Source organism: Myotis myotis, unplaced genomic scaffold (genome assembly GCF_014108235.1).
Source record: "Myotis myotis isolate mMyoMyo1 unplaced genomic scaffold, mMyoMyo1.p scaffold_m19_p_12, whole genome shotgun sequence".
Taxonomy (NCBI): domain Eukaryota; kingdom Metazoa; phylum Chordata; class Mammalia; order Chiroptera; family Vespertilionidae; genus Myotis; species Myotis myotis.
In genome coordinates this window covers 4,747,800-4,770,088 of record NW_023416316.1, presented here as the reverse complement: position 1 = coordinate 4,770,088, position 22,289 = coordinate 4,747,800, and the positions used below count along the sequence as shown (strand labels likewise).

Here is a 22,289-nt window from a genome sequence, read left to right as displayed (position 1 = left end):
CGAAAACAGCGGCCTCTTCCCACCCCTGGCCATGACCTTTACTCCCTCCTCCGACCCTGACCCAGCATCTGTGCCAGGTGCCTCTGTAAAGACAGGGCAGGCAGGCCAGGCTTCATCATGGACTTATTTCTGACCTCCTCTGTTATTTTTCACATATGTTTTCATTTCATGCCATCACATAATTTTTTAATGTATGTACATATGTAATTGTATATATAACTAATTTACTAAAGACAATCTCTGTGCCTTCTCCCACAAAAAGCTGATAATTTAACATTCATAATTTAATAATTTAAATTTGATATTTAATTTTAGAAATTACAAGACAGAAAACCTTTGTGATCTGAGAAAGCGTAACCGCACTGAGCTTCAGGCTTCTCTAAAGTGGAGGCAATTATTTTAAGTAGCTGAAAAGTCATTTATGATCATGAAAAATTATGAAATGAACAAAATGGGGATGATGATCATAACTACAATGAGAAAACTGTGGAGATTCTATTGTTACAGATGTTAAGTGCTTAAAGCCGTGTCTGGCACATAGTAATAACTTATTAAACAGTAGCTATTATCTTTTCTATATCCTTGTGAACTTGCTAAAAGGTAACAAAGTCCATAGATTCTGCCCAAAGTACAACCAAATAAAAGAATTTATTTTTTAAAACACACACACAGCTTAGAGCAGTGGCTCTCAACCTTCCTAATGCCGTAACCCTTTAATACAATTCCTCATGTTGTGGTGACCCTCAACCATAAAATTATTTGCGTTGCTACTTCATAACTGTAATTTTGCTACTGTTATGAATCGTAAATATCTGATATGCAGGATGTATTTTTATTGTTACAAATTGAACATAATTAAAGCATAGTGATTAATCACAAAAACAATATGTAATTATATATGTGTTTTCCGATGGTCTTAGGCGACCCCTGTGAAAGGGTTGTTCGGCCCCCAAAGGGGTCGCGACCCACAGGTTGAGAACTGCTGCCTTAGAGGTTTAGTGTAGTCTCTTGATTTATAGATGAGGAAGCTGAGGCCGAAAGAGACGGTGTGACTTGCCCAAGATGACACAGCTGGTTAGTGGCACTAGAACTAGCGCCTGCGCCCACAGGGGGCTCCTAGCCCAGCGTCTGGCACTAAACCAGCTGCACTGCATTAAAACTGAACACCACCATGTGACTGTCGTCACCTTAACACAGATTTCCAAAAGGACAGTCCTGGGCAGGGAATGATGAAAAATGTTACCATTAAATTCTACCTGTTGGCCTTGGTGGGAAAGGAAGTACTTGTAAGGCTCGCCTAAAAACAGGAAAAATCCTTTTTTGAGTTGCTTCTATTTTTTGCAACGTAAAATCCAAACCAAGATTACCAAGTCCCTTTCTGATGTGTTCATCTTTACAGATGCAAATGTTCACAGATGTGTCAGATGGAAGGACTTTTGTGATTTGCCGGGAAAGTCTTCGCTTCCCTGTTTGCTTTTGCTAAAAAGAGACTGTGGCCTTGCTGGTCCTCCTGTGTGCTGCGAAGCCATAATCCTTATTATTTCTTTGTTTACCTGTTTCTTGTCTACACTTCATCATATACGCATTGTTTCCACGTGTGAATCTCCCCTTCCCTTTAGGCTGTTTCACGCTGTCCCATTAGCCACTGCTTCATTTCATCGGGTTTATCCCTGAGAGTCTGCTCTCTCCAAGGTCATTCTTAAGAAATGAAGATGCTTTGTGTTCTAAGTGTAGCAAAACCTACTTTGAAGGGAGACTAGATACTGATTAAGCAAGCTGTCACCATAGGTTTTGGTTTTGCAGTAATAGAAAAGCCGGCTCTGAAAGATGATTTCTTCATAAGGAGATGATAAGAACAAAATTGTTATGAAACTGTCATGAAATCTACAAGTCACCTGCTCATCCCCTTGCCTCCTCTCCCTTCCTGTGCGCTGCGTCAGCCTGTTCAGCCACTGGGGAAGGTTTGAGGAGAATAAACCCCGAGGAACTCTGGACAGAGTTGGGCAGCTACGCAGTGTCGCCCGTTTTAAATGTGAAATGATGGGCTTCTGTCACTTCCTAATTCCTTCCAGGGCTGCTGCTTCCGGGCCCACCATCCGTCCGTGGGTTTGCAGCTGCCTTTAGGCCACAGCGCTGGCTGACGGCACAGCCTTTGTCCTTGCAGACTGGGCTCCCCATGCTCAGGACGTGACCTTGGACACGTTACTGGCATCTCACATTTAAAACGGGCGATACTGTGGAGCTCCCCAGCTCTGAGCCTCAGATTCCTCAGCTGTTCAGTGGGAATATTGCAGTTCCCCCGAATAGCATCACGGGGACATTTAAATGAAATGACCTGTGAGACACTTATCATTGGGCCTGGCACGCAGGAAGCCCTCGGTGTCTCTTAGCCGCCGTTCAGGAAATGAGGTGATCCTAGCTCCTTGGTCACATGTGCTGATGAGAGCCCATCCCGTGCTTTAAAAATCAGGTCAGCCCCAGCGGAAGCACAGAGAGCTTGGGAATCGATTCCTGTTGGGGCAGAAGAGGAAGGAGAGTGGTTTCGTGGGCTCTCATGGGACTCAGTTGGCCCCATCCTTATGAGGAACTAGAGACAAGCCGATTCTAGCAAGAGCTTCACCGGCTTGTGTTCTGACCGATGGGAGCTCTCACAGGCGCAACAGCAGGAGGTCCCTCCCCCGGGAGGGGGTCATTAATCCTGAGGCCTGTAAGCTCTGCCCCTTCTCCCGCCGTCAGGGAGGGATGAATTCCCAATCAGACTTCTGGAAGAGGCCAGAGGCTCAGGGCCCCTTGCACCTAAATTATAATTAGACAGACAAGCCTAAACCCACAGCAGAGCCCCTGAAGGTCTAAGTGCCTGACAAGTACAGGTGAGCAATACGCTACCACTTCTGCCTCCACGTCCACACCCTCCCGGGCCCCATCACTTGCCTGATTCCAGGTCAAGCCCAGAACAGACCCTTTGCTTATGGACCAGCCTAATCCGTTTAGCCTGTGTCCTTCACAGTCCCCCAGGGGCACAGTCATCGCCAGGAATGTACGATCCCAGTAAGTAAGCTTAACAGCAAATCCTGCCTGTAGTTACAGGCCTTTAATCGTCCGTTTACCTGGCATCTTCCTGAGCACTTCCACAGAAACTCACTTTTCCTCTTATTTGGGCAAAGTAATTGATCATTTCTCTCTTATTTTTGTCTAAAAAGGACATTTCATATTCTTATATGGAGAAATACTGAAAATGTATAGGTAAACTATTGATAGAGGGCATTTTGGAGTAGGCTGTTTGTATTTATTTTAAATACAAGGAAATGTTAACTTTTGCTTTCTTGAGAAATATAAAATAACCTGAGATACGATACAATTTCAAAAAATTACATAAAAATCAGAAACTACTTAAGAGAAATGGCTGAATTTTGTATACACTAAGTGTACGAACCCCAGGGAAAGCTGGGACTGAGCGAGGCCGCCTGTTCTCTGACGAGCGCTGAGGAAGCAGGTCTCGGTCCTGGGCTCTCTGGAGGTTTAAGTGCCTCTCGGAAGGAAGCGTCAGTCCCTCTCCCCAGACTGAGAGGAGACGAGTCTTGAACTTCCTGTGCAGCCCTATGGAAGCGTTGGAAGCTGGCCTCCTTCCTTGCCCAGCGAGAACTGGCCTCCAGAGCGGCCACAGGCATGTTCACTAGGTTCTGGAAAGCACCTCGGGATGCTGTGCTGATAACCAGGTTTCCTTTTCCAGGTGACCTCCCGGCAGTGCCAGTGTTTGACAGGACTCTGCCTGTGAAGCAGATGCATGTGCTTGAGGCGCTGGACCTCCTGATTCTCCGAGCAGACAGAGGTGTGCTTCCCTGCAGGTGGTGCTCCCCTGCAGGTGGTACTCCCCTCTGGGTGATGCTCCCCTCAAGATTATACTCCCCTCTGGGTGGTGCTCCCCTCCAGTGATACTCCCCTCTGGGTGATGCTCCCCTCCAGATGATACTCCCCTCTGGTGATACTCCCCTCCTGGGTGCTGGTCTCCAGGGGAAAGGGGAGTGTGAAGTCCCCTGTGGCCAGCACTGAAGCTCACAGGGTCTGACTGCATAGGTCGTACCAACTGTCTCTGTTCCTGGTGCTCAGTGCTCAGGGTTCGTGGGTGGCTTACTGGTTCTCTGAAGAGGGGACAGTGAAGGAGAGAAGGTGGGGCAGAGCATCCTTAAATGCATTGATAGGTGAAGGCAGTGGGGGGTCTCCCTGCCTCTAGCCCTGCTTTCCCACACAGTTTGCCCCTTTCATTCTTTTTCACTTTTCCATGCGTCTCCTCCTCCGACTGCTTCGTCTCACCAGGGAAGGACGCCCGCCTCTTTGTCTTCAGGCTGAGTGCTGTGCAGAAGGGCATCGAGGGCAAGCAGGCCGCGTGGGGCAGGTGCGACTGCCGGGAGAACAAGCTGGAGAAAACGAAAGGTGACGCGCAGCCGCGGCGTGGCTGGTTTCGGGTCAGGCTGCCAGGTTTCCCTGAAACTTCAAATGAGGAGGAGTTTGATTTCACTGGTTTGCTTTTACTCGGAAACATCACAAAGATAGCATCACGGGCTCCCTGAGTGAACCCTGAGCCCTGGAAACCATTGAGGACCAGGGGGAGTCCTAGGCTGTGTAACGGGTCAGGGGGCTGGTCCAGCTCTGGGTGGGCAAACTTTTTGACTCGAGGGCCACAATGGGTTCTTAAACTGGACCGGAGGGCCGGAACAAAAGCATGGATGGAGTGTTTGTGTGAACTAATATAAATTCAAAGTAAACATCATTACATAAAAGGGTACGGTCTTTTTTTTTTTTTTATTTTTATTCATTTCAAACGGGCCGGAAATCCGGCCCGCGGGCCGTAGTTTGCCCACGGCTGGTTTAGACGTGGGTTTCTGGAGCTCAATCACCCTCACTTTAATTCATATCATGTTGTGATAGGAAGCTGAGACCACAAACTCTACAATAAAGGGAACTAACGTCCTTAATTTTCCTGTAGCTCAACCCAGTTTTTATTCCAAGTCTCCATTTTGCCAGGTGGCAGCAGCATTCTTAGCCATTTCACTGGGTTATTTCTAATTTCGGGGGATCCTAGGAAGGTCCCGATTGCCAAGGCCTGGGGGCTGGCAACCTCTGGTCCTGATCAGCATCATGGATTTCTCTTTCCAGGCTGCCACTTGTATGCCATTAACACTCACCACAGCAGAGAGCTGAGGGTGGTGGTCGCCATCCGGAATAAACTGCTTCTGATCACAAGGAAACACAACAAGCTAAGAGGGTTGCCCGGCCCCTCGCTGTTATCCCCCCTGTCGGAGTCCCCCGTCGAAGAATTCCAGTACATCAGGGTAGGTCTTCTGTTCAAACCCCCTCTCTCCGGGCCAGGCCGACTCTCCTTCCACGCTGAGTCTGTCATCCACTGGGGTTGCTCCACAGACAGTAGCCCATTCGGGGAACCCTCACCTGAAGCCCTGTCCCCCCAGAGGACTAAGGCCAAAGGGGTCTTTCCCTTCTCCACCCAGATCCCAGGCCCGTGACCACCGAAGGGGTGTTCTGGGCACTGGGGACACAGCAGTGAACAAAACGCCACTCTTCTCCGAGAGATTGCTTGCTAGCTGCAGGGTAACAGGAATCAGCAGGCAGGTCTGTGGTCCTGAGGATAACAGCAAAGTAGGGGTAACAGCAGAGGGCAATGGGGCGGGGGGCGGGGGGCTCTATCCTAGGAAGGACGTCCCAGAAACCCTCTCTGGAAAGGTTACCCTGAGCAGAGATCCAAATGAAATATGGGAGTGGGTGATGAGGGTATCGGGGAGAGGGCATTTCGGACCCTGGCCAAGGCTCAGGCAAGAGGCGGGTGCCCGGGCTGAGTAAAGAGGCAGGGAGGCCGGGGCACGGGACCAGGCTGCTGCCCAGGACTGTGGTTGTGACTGAGTGAAGGGGAAGCCTCTGGAAGGTTTGAAGCAGAGAACTGGCCTGGTTTTTTAAAATATATTTTTATTGACTCCAGAGAGGAAGGGAGGGGGAGAGAGAGAGAAACATCGATGATGAGAGAGAATCATTACTCGGCTGCCTCCTGCACACCCCACACTGGGGATCGAGCCCACAACCTGGGCATGTGCCCTTGACTGGGAATCGAACTGTGACCTCCTGCTTCATAGTTTGAAGCTCAACCACTGAGCCACACCGGCTGGGCAGAGCTGCATGTTTTATGGAGCCTCCTCTGGCCGCTGCGCAGAGGCGAGCATGGGCCAAGAATGGGGATGAGGTGTCCTGCTGAGAGGCCACTGCAGGCCCAGCGAGAGACGGTGGTGGCGTGGGCGGCTGCAGAGGTGGAGGAAGCCGTGGCAGAGCAGCCAGGCCACTAGCCACTAGGTTTGCTAATCGATTGAGGGTGGAACTTGTAGGAGAAGCCTCCTTGAGGGACAGGTTCCTTCCCTGAGCTTACCATTTCTAACTTTTTAAAAACTGTGGTACATTAAGGTATGGACTGTGTCAAGCATTGGCAGCCAAGGCAGAGTATGCCTGTAGGCAAGCTGAGAGATGATTTTGCCTGGAGTTATGCATCTCAGTTTCTGCTTTAATTAGCTATTAGTCTTCTTGATACAGTTATTAGCAATTTTAATGAATATGTATGCCCATTTATGGGGCATACGAGTTCTGAAGTCAGTTTTCCTGAGTTCAGATCTTGGCTGTACCACATATAAACCATGTGACCGTAGGCAAGTCACATGACCTTTGAGCCTCTGTTTTCTCATCTGCAAAGTAGGATAATAACCTTACCTACTTCATAAGGTTGTCATGAGTCTTCAGTGAGAATAGTGGTTGCTTGGCACTGTGTTAAGTGCTCAACAAAGTTAGCAATTATTTTTATTATTATTATTATTAAATCTCTCACAGGACAGGACCAGATAATCTAAGGGCTAACTCAAACCACATTGTTGAATCACTTTTGTAAAAGTGTTCCCTGGCCCCGCCCCAATGCGTGGAGGAGGTCTGGTCCTGAGGACAGGGTGTCGGGGAGAACTCTCTGTCAGGAGCAGGGTCTGCAGGACCTGGGAGGGGGCCCCCTTCTGGATGGGGCGGGCAGTGGGGCTTGATATGAAGATGGCTGTCTGTGTCCTGACCGTTTCTCCTACCCTGTCAACCACACAGGAGATCTGTCTGACCGACTCTCCCGTGGTGATGACTTTAGTAGACGGGCCAACAGAAGAGAGTGACAATCTCATCTGCGTGGCTTATCGACACCAGTTTGACGTGGTGAACGAGAGCACGGGGGAGGCCTTCCGGCTGCACCATGTGGAGGCCAGCAGGGTGAGTCGCAGCCACAGGCAGGGGGGATGGAAGGCGACCAGCGGTGTGGCTTCCAGCTCTGTGAAGCCACGGTTAGCAGGTTCTGTATCGTATCAGTATTAGGTGGTCACAAGATCAGGTCTCTGGCTTATTTGTGGGCCCCAGTCCCAGGGGTTCCCAGTTGGGAGCTCACCCCGAGCCACACGGGAGGGCTGGCCACGGGCCCAGCTGGGCTTCCTCTTCCGCGGGCGCTGGGAAGGCAGGGCACAGGCCTCACGTGTTACAAAGCTGTGCTTTTTCATTTTCACAAACACCATATGTTATTTTCATCATTTCTAAATGCCAATAAAATGAACTGCTTTTTAAGCAAAAAAACATTGAAAAGCCAATGCCCCACATTACACTATAACGTCAGGATCTAGGAGTGAGGACCCGGAATTGCCTTTTCCGAAAGCTCTCTAGCTGGCTCTCATGTCCTCACCTGGAGAAACGGTCGTGGAGCTGGTCCTGCCGGGCCCTCACCCCGGAGAGACCGAGGCAGGGATTGGGTTGAAGCATGAAGCGGGTCTGCCGTGCTGAGTGTCAGTAACGGCCTGACAGGCTGCGGAGGACTCAGGAGGGAGTGGGGAGGCCCCCGCTGTGGCTCTGTCCCTGATCCCAGCCGTGGCTGGCACTCCGCTGTGGCTCTGTCCCTGATCCCGGCCGTGGCTGGCGCTCCGCTGTGGCTCTGTCCCTGATCCCGGCCGTGGCTGGCGCTCCGCCATGGCCTGCCCCACAGCCTGACTCTGAACACAGCCACACTGTCAGCTCAGTCCTGGCAGAGTCCCCATAGACCTGCCTGATGCCAACTGCTGCCCTGGAGCGAGATGAGCCGAATGCAGGAGGCCGCACGAGCCCCCACTGGGAGGGCAGGGCAGGCAGCCCAGGGGCAGCGTGGTGCACAAAGGCACCTGAGGGACGCGGGAGGCTGCTGTTGGGCGGGGTGCTGGGAGCCCCTGAAACTTCCCGCCTGCCCACGACCCCGCTCATTATCATTGCAGGTTCATTTCGTTGCAGCTATTGATGTTTACGAAGACGGGGAAGCCGGGCTGCTCTTGTGTTACAACTGTAAGTGAGCAATGTGTTTGTGTCTTTATCTGCTGAAGTCCACCGTCCCTTTTGGGGGGCAATTTGAAGGGACCTAACCCTAGACTTGCCTAATGGTTCATTCCCGTGCCCTTAACTGCGCTCCAGGAAACATCTAAAAATTGCATTCCTAACTAGATCTACCAATACGCCCGGATCGTGGCCCCGTCTCCAGGGTGTGGGGGTGACAGTTAGAGTGACAGCTTCCGTTAGGGAGCCCTTGCTGCCTGCCACGTGCGGCACTCAGGACGCTGGAGTCAGCATCTCTGTGATTCTCAGGTGCTCGTATTACCTGTAGTTTGGAGAAAAGGCAGCTGAGGCGGGGGGCGGGGAATTGCCTTCCTCAGATCATGCGAAGCCGCGGAGCCAGGGCTCGCATTCGGCCCCGGTGACTCCCTCGCCCAGAATTTTGACCACAGGGACTCCTCGTGGCCGCACTCACCTGGCGAAAGATGGCCGTTCCTGGGTGTATTTTAAATCTGAGAACCCAGGCATTTGGCTGATGGGTCAGACAGACAGTATGAGAGGAAGAGGCAGGTTCTGCAGGTGGGGCCCGGGCCGCCGGAAGAATGGAGGATACATTTACCGGGAAGAGGGACCCTGAAGAGGAGGGCGCTTGGGGGAAACATCCGAGTTCAGTTTGGACGCGTCGGCGCCTCCCAGTGATCCCAGTGGAGCCCTGAGCCATCAGCTGGGTCACGTCCGGAGCTGGGCGCCCAGCGGGAGGGCTGGCGGGAGATACCACTGGGTGTCGTTAGCATGTAACTGACATCTGGAGTCACGAGACTGAAGAGACTGTGTAAAGAGAAGTGGGAGAGAGACAGGCGGAGCCAGCACGGAAGACGGAGGGCGGCAGGAGGAAGACCAGGAGTGGGCGGGTCTGAGAGCCGCTCTGGCTTTACCAGGTGGAGTCGCTGGGAACCTTGTTCCGAGCAGGTGTCTCTGGGGCAGAAGTGGGAGCAAAAGCTGACCACACAGGACACTAGAGAATGGGGAAGAGGAATAGAGACAAGTCTCGCAAAGACTTTTGCTTTGAAGGAAAAAGAGACAGGGGAAGAGGGTGATAGCGAGAGGAGGAAGAGAGGTCAAGGGTTTAAGAATAAAATTGTATGGCTAACCCATGGTGGCTCCTGGAGTACAAGGGGCCTCCGCTTCTACGTGAACGCCCTCCCTACGAGAGGGTCCAAACCACTGGACTGGTGTTTAGAGCTGGGAGCAGGCAGGAACAGGGTAGCTGAAGTAACCTGGCCTTAGTCTAATGCTGGCTCAGGGTCACCAGGCGATGCAGGCATGTGGCTTCAGGTTTCCTAATAAAATGTTGGGAGGAGGGACATGTGGAGCTCTCACCACTAGTCCTGCCGAGTGGGGCTCCGTGTCGGACCTGCCCCTCAGGGGGGCTTCCTGATCCGAGGGCTTCCAGCAAGTGTCCCTTCTCTGCAGTCAGGCGGCCCCGTGTTCTCCCCACATGGTACTGCTGAGACTTCGGACCAGCTACTTCACCTCTCCTCGCCTCAATTTTCTCATCTGTAAAATGGGCGCAATAATCGCATCCACTTCATAAAGCCGTACAGATCCAGGGGGTGGTGTTTTCAAAGCTCAGAGCCTGGCTTGTGATAAAGTCTCCCAAAGTGGCAGCTGTGGTTATTGCAGTGCTGCCCCTGGGAACCTGGCCTCGGGACAGCAGTCAGGGTGCTATTCCTGTGGTCTGCTTGTCATGCATCCGATTACAGTCATCTAAGTATTGTCTCCAACAAAAATGAGTCCTATTGTTTCGTTGCAGACAGTTGCATCTATAAAAAAGTGTGTCCGTTTAATGGGGGCTCTTTTTTGGTTCAACCGTCTGCGTCCGATTTCCAGTTCTGTTGGAACCAGGCTCCTTACGCGGTCGGTAAGAAAGTCCTTGCCTGCACTCCTCCCCTCGTGCATTCCCTGGGCCTATCCACGCTGCGTCAGCAGACTCGCTGGCTTCCTGCTAAATTGCCATAAATTATGTGAAGATGGGCACTCAGTCGTTTCTGTTGTTCCCCTTTTAGGACTATTGTCTCTACGGTTCCTCCCAGTTCTGAGCACATGATCCTTTGAGATCAATTAAATCTCAGCTTTTAGCGTCCTTTCATTTCTGGTTTCTGGGCCCCACTCGCCTTTATCTAAAATGCAAGATGAGATCCAGTCCTAACACCCGGACTGACGTGGGGGAGGGGAAGCCCAGTGCTTCCAGTGCCATTCCCATACTTAAAAAGTCTAGAACCACAGAAACGCAGGGACTTTGTCCGTCACTGGGATATCACGACACGCATGGTGGTGCCTCGTGTATGTGGGAGCCGGCCCAGACACCGGAGGACCGGCTGCCAATGACAGGCCGGTGTGGTAACAAGGAGGGGACCTGGCCAATGACAGGCCGGTGTGGTAACAAGGAGGGGACCTGGCCAATGACAGGCCGGTGTGGTAACAAGGAGGGGACCTGGCCAATGACAGGCCGGTGTGGTAACAAGGAGGGGACCTGGCCAATGACAGGCCGGTGTGGTAACAAGGCAGGGACCTGGCCAATGACAGGCCGGTGTGGTAACAAGGCAGGACCTGGCCAATGACAGGCCGGTGTGGTAACAAGGCAGGGACCTGGCCAATGACAGGCCGGTGTGGTAACAAAGAGGGGACCTGGCCAATGACAGGCCGGTGTGGTAACAAGGAGGGGACCTGGCCAATGACAGGCCGGTGTGGTAACAAGGAGGGGACCTGGCCAATGACAGGCCAGTGTGGTAACAAGGCAGGACCTGGCCAATGACAGGCCAGTGTGATAACAAGGCAGGGACCTGGCCAATGACAGGCCCGTGTGGTAACAAGGCAGGGACCTGGCCAATGACAGGCCGGTGTGGTAACAAGGAGGGGACCTGGCCAATGACAGGCCGGTGTGGTAACAAGGAGGGGACCTGGCCAATGACAGGCCGGTGTGATAACAAGGCAGGGACCTGGCCAATGACAGGCCCGTGTGGTAACAAGGCAGGGACCTGGCCAATGACAGGCCCGTGTGGTAACAAGGCGGGGACCTGGCCAATGACAGGCCGGTGTGGCAGGGATGGCTAAACTGGCTCTCAGGGTCTGAGCCACACCCTGGAGGTCACTTGAGGGGTGGAGGTGAGAGGCGAGAGGCGATGTTTGGTAGAAAGTGTCCAGGGTGAGCCAGGAAAGTGCAGGGTCACCAAGCAGAGTGCAAAGGAGCAGCCAGGTTGGAGGGGAGAGGGCAGGGAGGGGCCAGTACAGAGGCAGGAGTGGGATCCCTGGGCACCAGGGCAGTTGTGGTGTGTGGAAGCCATAATGTGTCGGAAAAACGATGTCAAGAAGAGGGGCCGATCTCAAGCCCACCGAACGCAGGGACGTGGTGAGGGACGGTGAGGGATAAGGCGTGGCCCCGCCCCGCACACAGGACAGAGGAGGAGGGAGGGGACTGATGACAGGGACCGGAGAGGAGAGAGACCAGGGAGGGCTGGGTCGGCTGTGGGTGGACGGTAGGGGTCTCCCAGGGCCTGGGCAGAGCCGCGGGAAGATGGGGCTCCAGGACTGCGGGAGGGAAGGCGGTAAGGAGAGGAGACAGCGCACCCCCACCAGAGGCACAGCGTGGCCACCAGGGGAGGCTCTCTTAGGACTGGGCACAGGCCCGTGAAGTGGGAGAGGCAGCCGGAGCACTGGGAGGGGCGGGAGCTCCCCAGAACTGAGGAGGGGTGTGAGACAGCCACAAGTGGGGGGCTGGAGCTGACGCCCGCTGCCTTGCAGTCTGTGCTTTCCCGTACCTCCTGGCCTTCACCCCCGACTCCATGGAGATCCGCCTGGTGGTGAACGGGAACCTGGTCCACACCGCGGTCGTGCCTCAGCTGCAGCTCGTGGCCTCCAGGGTGAGCAGACCCCATGTTTCCATCCGAGGGGCTGTGGGCCCCAAGGCCAGGAGACTCCCCTCCCAGCCCGTCAGGTGTCAGGACGCCAGGGGGCGATGAGGAGGCTGGAAATGCTCCCGGTGGGGTTTTCATGTGCGGCCCTGGGCTGCAGGCGCCCCTCTTACCCCCCGCGAGCGGTTGTTTGGTGCAGTGAGGGGGGCGCCCCTCTTACCCCCCCGCGAGCGGTGGTTTGGTGCAGTGAAGGGGGCTGTGCGGCCTCTCCCCAGCACCGGGCACAGCGCCGCCCTGGGGTGCGCTGAGGAGCTGAGCGAGGACGAGGGTCCCCAGCGCCCGGCAGCCCTCACGTGCCTGATCTCTTTCCTCCCAGTCGGACATCTACTTCACAGCAGCCGCGGCCGAGAGCCAGGTCCTGTCTGGAGGCAGCTCCAAGGGGGCCAGTGCCCACAACTCTCCTCAGACGCCCCCGGGCGGAGATGCTCCCGTGTTCCCGTCGTCCCTGGGGGAAGGTGAGTCCCGTTTTCACTGTCCTGTTCAGAGGTTTCTTAGTCCGTTCTTTGTCAAATATCAGCACGTGACTACCGCCCAAGGAAGTCACTATTTAAAGCCATAAAAAACGTGTATTCTGAGTGCACTGGTTGCATTCTTAAGAAACTTGGGGATGCAGCCCAAGTGCCCATCAGTGGCCGAGTGGATGAGAAAGCTGGGGCACAGTCACACCGTGGAACACTGTGCAGAGTGAGACAGAAGGATCTCTCACCCCCGAGACAGCCTGGAGGGACCCGGAGGGCATTATGCTGAGTGAAGTAAGTCAGAGAAAGGCAAGGATCACGTGACCGAACTTGTATGTGGACTCTAAATAACAAAATAAACTGATGAACAGAGCGGATCCAGAGACATGGAACAGAGTGCGGAATCTCAGAGGGAAGTGGGAGGAGGTGGGGGGAGCAGTAACCAACCAGAGACCTTGTATGCACGTATGCATGGCCATGGCCACGGGCAGCAGGGTGCTGAAGGCCTGGGGCGGGGGGGCAGAGGAGGCTGGAGGGGGTCCATGGAGGAAAAGGGGGACATATGTAATACTTCCAACAATAAAGAATTATTTTTAAAAAAAGAAAGAAAAAAGAAACTTGGTGATAACAAACAAACAAAAAAATCCCATAATGAAAAAAACTTGTTTCAGTGGGGAGAAGGGGGGAAGGGCGGGAGGGCTAGGGGATTCCGGGCCAAGCAAAGCTAGTCTTCCTTCTGGGATGTTAACAACAGACGGGGATTATAGCTAAAAGGATCTGGTCATAAAGCCTACAGGCTGCTCAGCACACCCAGTCTTGCTTTCTACCTGGCTTTGCTGTGGTTGCTGGTTGTCCAGCTTCTCCCACATCAGTCCCCTTTATGCTCCTTGTTACCCTAAAGCCCGGCTCCCCGCTGGCCTCTGCAGCTGCTGGCGGGCCTCGTCTGCCCCTCACTCCTGTGCCGGTAGCCAGCGGTGGGCGCATCTCATCCTCGTTACCATGACAGCAGTGCCCTTCGAGAGGTGGCAGGCACCATCGCTTCATTGCTCCTGCTGGGAACAGGAGATCAGTGTGCAGCATCAAATCTTCCTTCCTGCTACCTGTTGAGGAACCAGAAATTACCCTCTTGTAAATAATATGAACTTCTCTTAAAGTCCTAATGCTCCTTTCTAAATCACTTTTCAGGTGAAATTCAGTCAAAAAATCTGTACAAGATTCCACTCAGAAACCTCGTGGGCAGAAGCATCGAGCGACCTCTGAAATCGCCCTTGGTCCCCAAGGTCATCACCCCGCCCACCTCCATCAGCGTGGGCATCGCTGCCATTCCCGTCACTCACTCCTTGTCCCTGTCCCGGATGGAGATTAAAGAAATAGCGAGCAGGACCCGCAGGGAACTGCTGGGTAATGGCTCTCACTTATTTCTTTTCACCGTTTGTAACCATACCAGCTGGTTTTGTCTTTGGATAGTCATCATCCTCAAAAGCAATGTGCTAAAAGGAAACGTTCCCTTTAGAAAGGGATTTTTAAATAAATTACAGTGCATCTATACCTAGGAATACTATACAGTTCACCACACCAAGCCTCGATCTATGTTTATTGGTAGGGAAAGCTGCCTAAATCATGGCTAAGGGGGAAAAGGCTGTTTGTAAATAGTGTCTAATCTGATACAATTTTAAAAATATATACTGGAACCCAGCCAGTGTTGCTCAGTGGTTGCACATCAACCTATGAACCAGGAGGTCATGGTTTGAATTCCAGTCAGGGCACATGCCCAGGTTGCAGGCCAATCCCCAGTGTGGGGGTGCAGGAGGCAGCCGATCAATGATTCTCTCTCATCCTTGATGTTTCTCTCTCTCCCTCCCCCTTCCTCTCTGCAGTCAATAAAAATATATTAAATGAATAAATAAAAATATATCCTGTATCTTCTTTCCTCCTGACTGTCCCAATGATGCACCAGTTCCCAACCAAGAAGAGGGGCATTTTCTATCTCTGCGGCAGCTCTGTGGCGATGACCTCTGACCTCTGGTTCTCCCCTGCAATCCAGGCCTCTCCGACAACGGTAGCCCCAGGTCAGAGGCAGCACCGAAGCCTAAGTCAAAGGCCCGGAAGCAGTTCGAGGAAAACCGCGGAGCTTCCGCGCCGGGGACAGTGAGATCAGCGAGCAGCGACAGGTAAAGAAAGAGCAGCCCCAGCAGCCCCTGCTCAGGGGTGGCCCTTCGAGTCGCAGCCCTGGCAGGAGCCCTGTCTGCTGCCGGTGACGCTGTGGGTGGCCCCTGGACCAGCCGCCGGGGAGCTCCTCGTGGAGGCTCCCCGGAGAACACAGCCTGCCGGGGGCGCCCCGACAGATGGGCAACCCGACAAGTGCTCAGTAAGAGTCAGGCATGTCTGTAATTTTGCTCCCCATATTTATGGACATAATTTTTTTGAACAAAAATGCTCAGTAGGAGTGACAGGGAAAGGCACGTCTGCAGTGCTTTGGTGGGAGCGGAACAGCCGCAGCCTCTGCTGGCAGCGTAGTGCCACAGCCCAGCGACTGCTTGTTGAATCCCACTGGCTGGTCCCCTGAGATCCTCTGTGTCCCCCACACGACACCATGCAAGCTCCATTAATTCCTTCAACACACCTCCATGGAGCGCCTGGCACCAAGCTGGGTGTGGGGACATGGAGGTGGGCGACAGGGCCTTCGCAGGACTATGGGGAAGGACAACAAGGACAACCTAGGACAGACGGCATCCCCGGGTGGCAGGTGATGCAGAGGATGCGGTCGCCATAAGGAAATTTAAAAAAGAGATACATGAGGGGGTGTGGGGTGGATAGGTCTACTTTGGGCGGGGCGGGGCGGTGGGGAGTAGGAGGAAGGCTTCTTTGAGAAAGTGGCACTGAGCTGAGCAAGAGAGACATGGAGACACACGGAGGGCTGGAGGGGCTGGAGGGGCTGGAGGGTCAGCAGGGCAGGGCAGGGCCTGTGGCCTGTGGCCTGTGGGTGGGAGTTTCAGCCTTAGCCCCAGGCCACGGGAGCCACTGGACAGTATCGTGTGGGCACTGAAGCAGGTAGATGCCTCACGAGCACCTCCGAGGTCTGTCACCCTGGCCTTTGCAGCTCCCACCAGTCCCGGAGGTAGGGCTGCCAGATTGCAGGCCCCAAGCTCTGTTGGGGTGGTGGGTGACTCCTGCATGTCCCCACCGCGCCCCCCAATGGGAGGGGGGAGACAGGCTTAGGAGCTCAAAACTGCCAGAAACTAGGCCCCTCAGTGGTCTTCGCAGCGATCCTTTCCCAGCGACTCTTCTCTTCTAGGATCACATCGGGCTCCTTGGAAAGTCCTTCTACCGCCGAAGCCAATCCCGAGGGGCAGTGCGCCTCGACGGGCTCTGACCAGGACCCTGGGGAGGACAGAGAAGGCAGCCCCGTCTGGGGCAGCAGCCCCTTCCAGCTCCCGGCTTCCTCGGATGAAGACATCATTGACTTGAAGTAAACGGAGTCCAAGTCGAGTTTTCCACCTTTCGTTTTCTTATGGACGTTTATACTTTCACCAGTTCTGACATCATTTCCCAACAGCGCGGCGTCTAGCCTGTCCGCGATCTATTGGACCAAACCTCTGCCGCTCGCCAGTCCGGTCGGTCTCTAGTGCCCAGTGCCGTCTCTCGACCTTGGTTTCTTTCTGTGCAGGAACCATCAGTCCCCTTGTAACACAGGTGGTAGATTTCATTGAGGTTTTAGATTAAAACTTTGAATAAATCAAAAATGTTCACTCTTTCTATGGCAGCCTTCTCTTATATACTTAGGTGGGAAAATTATTTTTTTCATGTCCTAGAATGTTTCTTTTACAAAGAAAAGCCATTGCTTTTTAAATGTATTATAAATAAGTTTTTCTGCACCTTTGGCCCAATGACTGCTTCAGGTCCCTGTCACCAACACCAGCCCCGTTCCTGCCCCTGGACTCTTGAGAAAAGCTGATGGTTGGGTCTCAGAAGCTCCTGTGCCTTTTTCCTTGTGTCTCACAACAATAAGGTATAGGAAGAAGCTGAAGAGTCTTAAGATTATTTTGTTTGGTTCTATTGTTACTCTGAATTCATATAACCAGAGAACAGTTATCAAAACGAGCATTTTCGAGTGCCTTCCTCTCCCTCAGCTCTGCTTTGCTCTTTCCCGTGAACCAGATGATTGTCCTTCCTCTTGTTACTTATCTGCCTTCCCCTGCTCCCTCCTCCAAGTGAGAAGAGAATCTGGGTGCAAATGAAACAGCGAAACGTAAGCCTCCAGCCAGGACAGTTAAAGGGGGAACCCAGTGTCCCTAACATTGTAAAAGTTTAACGTGTGAAGAAGGTAACTGACCTCTGGCATTCGTCTGACAAGTCCGTTTTAGTAGATCTCTTCTCGTCTACACTACCCATCAAAAGACACTGGAAATCACTTCCCCTGTTAGTGCAGAGAGCTGTGTGACATAACCTTGATCTGACCTTGATCATGACCTGCCTCCTCGTGGGCCTTGCACACTGCTCCCCTCCCTGCCTGCCGCACACACGGTTCAACACGATGGAGAATGCAAGCTGAAGGCCGCCTGGGTCCCTTCAGCAGAAGGCAGGAGGCCAGAGTCAGAAGGTAAATTAGTATGAAGTAAAGACGGTGCTTTCTATGTAGAGGCATGTGGGGCGCTTACAACCGAACGTGTCTTCTCATGGTCTCCGCAGCGTTCAGCACGCTGGTCCTTCCTTTGCGTTTTGTTATGCCCTTGTCACATACCGGGGAACACAGAGTCCACTACATCCTGTATCTCGAACTCACCAAAAGTTTGGTGAACTAGGTTTTATTATTGTTTGCTTTCAAATAAGGAAACAGGCTCAGAAAGGAGCAATGGCTTGAAGCTGTGAGTTCTCTGGTCTCAGAGCTGGGCTCTCTCCCTGCCCACCGTACACAGCCAGGCTGAGTGATGGTGTCAGTTGGACCGGGCTGATGTTGTTCATGTTAAGCTAATTTGTGAGCTTTATGAGCTTGTATGGGTGTTTTTTCCTGTTAATTTCTTCCCCTGATGGTTCTTGCTTCTCATTCTGGAATAGAAAAACCAAGGGCTTTGTAGACCATTTTTGCAAACAATTGGGCAGTATTAGAGTCACCCCATGACTTGACAAAAGTCACAAATCTGAGGAATGAATGTAGAAAGGGCAAGAAGTGGACCCTACTAATCAGGTGGATGGTGCTTCGCTATGAAGCGGGCAGGAGGCTGCTCTGGCAGCAATATCTGCTTAGTGGTCAAGAACTGAACACTCACGGGAGGGAGACCACCAGCCAGAGGGCAGGAGCCGGTTTTTAGGCTCAGAGCTGGCCTAGCTGGACTCACTGGAGTGTCCTGTCTGCAAAGGTCTCTCCACACACCCCACCCGCTGAGTTACAAAGTAAACTGAGCAGTTTACCCCTGGAGTCTGAGTCATGCATCCACTGCAAACACCAGGTGCTGTCTGCAGAAGACCACGTGCATGGGGCGGGAGAGAAGTAAACAGGTGACCACAAAGCGATAAGAAGTGCTGTGATGAGAATTTACAGCTCGAGCACAAGATGCCTGTCCTTATGGTGCAGTCAGATGACTGCAGAGGGCAAACAGCTACCATGATCACACTGGCTAGCACCATGATCACACTGGCTAGCACCATGATCACACTGGCTAGCACGGACAGCTTCGCATACGTGTGCTTGGTGTTAGTGTACGTTGCCCCTGCTCAGCCCCTGCTCCAAACTCTCTTGGAAGACAGATTTCATCTCCATTAGAGATGAAACACAGGCCCAGAGAAAGATGAGAAGCTACGCCTCTTACAGCCCTGGTTCCTTCCAGATTCACCAGCACCACCCCAGCGGCGGCACCCAGTGTTGGTGCTCCTCAGCCCTGACCTCCTCGCCCTCGCCCCAGCAGCAGTGGCTTGGGGGGCACCCGGAGTGGCTGGCTATCAACATCCGCAGCGGCCCCAAAGATGAGCGGTGTATATATTTTTATTGATTTCAGAGAGGAATGGAGAGGGAGACAGAAACATTAATGGGAGAGAATCCCGATTGGCTGCCTCCCCCATGGCCCCAACTGGGGACCCAGCCCGCAACCCGGGGAATGTGCCCTGACCGGGAATTGAACCGTGACCTCCTGGTTCATAGGAGGTCAACCCCTGAGCCACGCCGGCCGGCAAGATGCGAGGTATTTGGATGAATATTCAAGAGTCAGGGTTACCTGTGAAGTGGGTGGAACTTAACAGGGAGCGTGAAGCTCACGCCCTGATCAGTCCCACAGGCGGCATAGGGCCCCCCCCCCAACACGGTGCCCAGCACCCGGAGGTCCTAGTCGCGGGCTCTGCAGCCACTGGTGACCCGCAGGTGGGGTGCGCGGGGGCCACGCCTCCGCCCCGAGCCCAGCGGGTCCAGGCTCTGAGTCTGGGAGGAGAGTGACACGCGACAGTCTTTTGGAAACTCCAGCCCCGCGGCTCTCGGTGGGCAGAGCAGGGCCGGGCGGAGGGGCCAGGCTTCTCTACGTCAGGGCCCAGAGCCGCGGCTCACGAGGAGCAGGAACTGCAGACCCGTCTGTGGAAAGACTGGGCAACCGCCCGCGAGGGGCTGGAAGTCCTGGGGGGCCCACGTGCTCCGCCTTCGTCCGGCCCCAACCCCATTGGCTGAAGCTAGACAGAGAGGCGACTCCCAGACAAGTGCAATCCCCGCCCTCCACCCTCATTGGCCGGCTCGGCTGGAGGCAGCTCCTTGACCCCGCCTGGTCCGCACCACTCCTATTGGATGACAAACCCCGCCCCTCCTATACATTGGATAGCTCTGTCCTAGGGGCGGTTCCAGCGCGCTCCGCCTACCGAACTTTGCTTCCATTGGTCTGCTCTGCTCTGTAGGGCGGATCCCATCGGCGACGCTACCGTGTCTTGCGTTCCCATTGGCTGCTCCCACACCACCCTTGCTGCCTCCCAGGGCCTCCCAGACAGGCCCGTTGGCCGGCTCTGCGGGGAGAGCCGGTGTCTGCACCAGGACCTGCCGGCGTTGGCCGCGGACATGACGCCTGAGGACCAGGAGGAGACCCAGCCGCTCCTGCGGCCGCCGGGTGGCAGGTGGGCGGGCGGGCGGGGGAACCCGGGCCTGGGGCGCGGCCTGGCCCCTCTCGCTGCGCCCGGGCCGGCGCCGCTCACCGACCGCCTATCCCCGCAGCGGCCGCCGCGTCTTCCTCGCCGCCTTCGCCGCTGCCCTGGGCCCGCTCAGCTTCGGCTTCGCGCTCGGATACAGCTCCCCGGCCATCCCGAGCCTGCGCCGCGCCGCGCCCCCGGCCCCACGCCTCAGCGACGACGCTGCCTCCTGGTTCGGGGTGAGGCCGCCGGCTGGGACCCCCCACTCCCACCCCTGGGACGCGCGGGGGGATCCTCCCCCGGCCTGGCTTGGGGCGGACACGGAGACCCTCCGCCGATTCCGTCCCGGTTCCCCCGCCAGGGGTCGCCCTCTCCCCGACCACCAGCCGGGGACCTGGTCCCCCTCCCTCGGAGGCCGCTGGGGGTGGGGTGGAGGGCGAGGTTGGGCCGCGCCCCCCTGGCGCCCCCTCCTCAGCTGGCGATCGCCCGCAGGCCATCGTGACCCTGGGCGCGGCGGCGGGCGGCGTGCTGGGGGGCTGGCTGGTGGACCGCGCCGGGCGCAAGCTGAGCCTCCTGATCTGCACGGTGCCCTTCGTGGCCGGCTTTGCCGTCATCACCGCCGCCCAGGAAGTGTGGATGCTGCTCGGGGGCCGCCTCCTCACCGGCCTGGCCTGCGGCGTTGCCTCGCTAGTGGCCCCGGTGAGTGGCCCGCAGCCTCGCGCCCAGGAACCGAGGAGCAGCAGACGGGGGCGTGGTTCTCCGGGGCCTCCGGGTGGCCCTTATCTGCTTTATCTCCCTTACCCTCAGTGGCCCCGTTTGCAGAGGAAGTAAGTTTCCGCAGTGAAGTCCTTTGTCCAGACTCAACTGGTCAGTGGCCAAGCGACTACCCAGGATTGTGCCACTTAACGTGGCCTCCCTTTTGCTCTGTGGATGGTCAACAGCAGCCTCACAGTATGGCTTGGGCCCCCTTGTCATTCAGACCACTGAGTACAGTTTAGCAGGAAAATCCTGCCCGGTTTGTCCCGGGGCAAAGGCTGCTGCCGAGGGCCACTCCCCTTCGCTGCTCACACACCAGGGCTCGCGGCTTCCCTGAGTCTGTCAGCTCCTGACCCAGCACAGCCAGGCTGGCTTCCGGCTCTGCCGCCTCCGGGTCCTCAGCTCCCTCCCGTGAGTGAGAAGGACCGGTCACCCCATGAGTGGGGGAGGAATCAGAGACACACACATCAGCCCTGTCGTGGCTTATGGAGGACTTGGATCTTGCAGCTGGGATTGCTGGTGACCAGGGAACTGCCGCTGGCCATGGGCTTGGGTGACCCACCACCCACGCCCCAGCCGGGTCGAGATTGAAAGCAGTGGTGTGGGTTTCTCCCTGCTCATCCCGTTGCACCTGCCATTCCTTTCACCTGCATTGGCTGGGCAGCTGGTTGGATTTTATGTCTGGGGTTTTTACTGGGTAAAAACACACCTAAGCCATGGGCGTAGGTATGGAGTAACCCAGAAGTAAGAGCAAGGCCTCTTTGGCCCCTGAGCATAGTCGCCGATAACCAATGAGGTGAAGAGTTCCTGCTTAACTCCAAGGGCACCACGCCAGCAGCCAGGTGTCACCTGGAGCTAGTTAGAAGGCAGACTCTCAGGCCCCACCCACACCTGCTGCACCCGCCTGCGTGTTACCAAGGGTAATGATACAATTACATGAAAGTTTGCAAAGCTCTGTGCCCACCCCCCCATCACCCTACACACAGCAGCCACTCAGATACCCTCACCCCTTTAAACACCTGCTGCAGATCACTAGGTGGGCGCGGGAGGTATGAGCAAGGCTCTGACCCGGGGCTTGCAGTTAGGGGCCCACCGGGCCTGCAGCTCCCCCTTACCTGCTCACAGGTCTACATCTCTGAGATTGCCTACCCTGAAGTGCGGGGGCTGCTGGGCTCCTGTGTGCAGCTGATGGTCGTCACGGGCATCCTCCTGGCCTATCTGGCAGGTAAGAGTTTTCACATCTTCTCTTTTGATCCCTTTTAATGGCCCCTTGGCCACTTTAAAGCCACGGAAACTGAAGTTCAGGAGAAGTCACAGGAGTTGCCCGAGGTTTCACAGCCAGCACCCAAGGTGCTGGGTTCCCAGACCCCCTCCCTGAGACCCCGGGAAGCGTGGGTGTGCCTAAGTCCCCGGGAGAGCTGACGAAGGTGCTCATCCTCCTGGGCAGAAGCCCATTCCCGGGGTCTGGGGAGAGCTGGCTGCTTAGGTCAGTGCCTCACTGTGCAGCGACAAACAGGATTCAAGGGGCAGCCGGGGCACCCCAACAATCTCCCGCCCAGGCGCTCGGGCCCAAGCTGTCTCCCTCAGAAACATCAGTACTGCATTTGCAGCGTGAAGGAGGCGGGTTCCGGGGGACCCTGAGGGT

At 54.9% G+C, this 22,289-nt stretch overlaps 2 protein-coding genes and 1 long non-coding RNA gene across 17 annotated transcripts in view; 2 read left to right on the top strand and 1 right to left on the bottom strand.

Annotated features, from left to right (window-relative positions):
- Positions 1–16,549, top strand: part of GARNL3 (GTPase activating Rap/RanGAP domain like 3) — a 99,368-nt gene extending 82,819 nt beyond the window's left edge. For both annotated transcript variants that reach the window (XM_036329598.1, XM_036329599.1), the window contains 11 exons: positions 3,731–3,829; positions 4,315–4,431; positions 5,155–5,330; positions 7,135–7,293; positions 8,313–8,379; positions 10,178–10,285; positions 12,166–12,284; positions 12,652–12,790; positions 13,979–14,194; positions 14,838–14,964; positions 16,089–16,549. In XM_036329598.1, coding sequence (XP_036185491.1) covers positions 3,731–3,829; positions 4,315–4,431; positions 5,155–5,330; positions 7,135–7,293; positions 8,313–8,379; positions 10,178–10,285; positions 12,166–12,284; positions 12,652–12,790; positions 13,979–14,194; positions 14,838–14,964; positions 16,089–16,266 — 1,505 coding nt within the window. In that variant the 3' untranslated portion in view covers positions 16,267–16,549. The remainder of the gene's footprint in view (positions 1–3,730; positions 3,830–4,314; positions 4,432–5,154; positions 5,331–7,134; positions 7,294–8,312; positions 8,380–10,177; positions 10,286–12,165; positions 12,285–12,651; positions 12,791–13,978; positions 14,195–14,837; positions 14,965–16,088) is intronic.
- Positions 4,805–22,289, bottom strand: part of LOC118667045 — a 19,295-nt gene continuing 1,810 nt past the window's right edge. Inside the window, exons 2-4 of the long non-coding RNA XR_004971145.1 lie at positions 13,621–13,893; positions 12,183–13,136; positions 4,805–9,921 (exon numbers count right to left, since the gene is read on the bottom strand). This is a non-coding gene — a long non-coding RNA (uncharacterized LOC118667045). The remainder of the gene's footprint in view (positions 9,922–12,182; positions 13,137–13,620; positions 13,894–22,289) is intronic.
- The window catches only part of SLC2A8 (solute carrier family 2 member 8), a 22,088-nt gene continuing 19,514 nt past the window's right edge, over positions 19,716–22,289 (top strand). For 13 of the 14 annotated variants that reach the window (XR_004971141.1, XR_004971142.1, XR_004971137.1 and 10 more), the window contains exons 1-4: positions 19,716–19,876; positions 19,974–20,127; positions 20,381–20,587; positions 21,770–21,869. Coding sequence is in view for 8 of the 14 variants with exons in the window: in XM_036329606.1 (XP_036185499.1) it covers positions 19,821–19,876; positions 19,974–20,127; positions 20,381–20,587; positions 21,770–21,869 (517 nt within the window). In the remaining 6 variants the exon portion in view is untranslated. The remainder of the gene's footprint in view (positions 19,877–19,973; positions 20,128–20,380; positions 20,588–21,769; positions 21,870–22,289) is intronic. The other variant, XM_036329609.1, reaches the window with a different exon arrangement.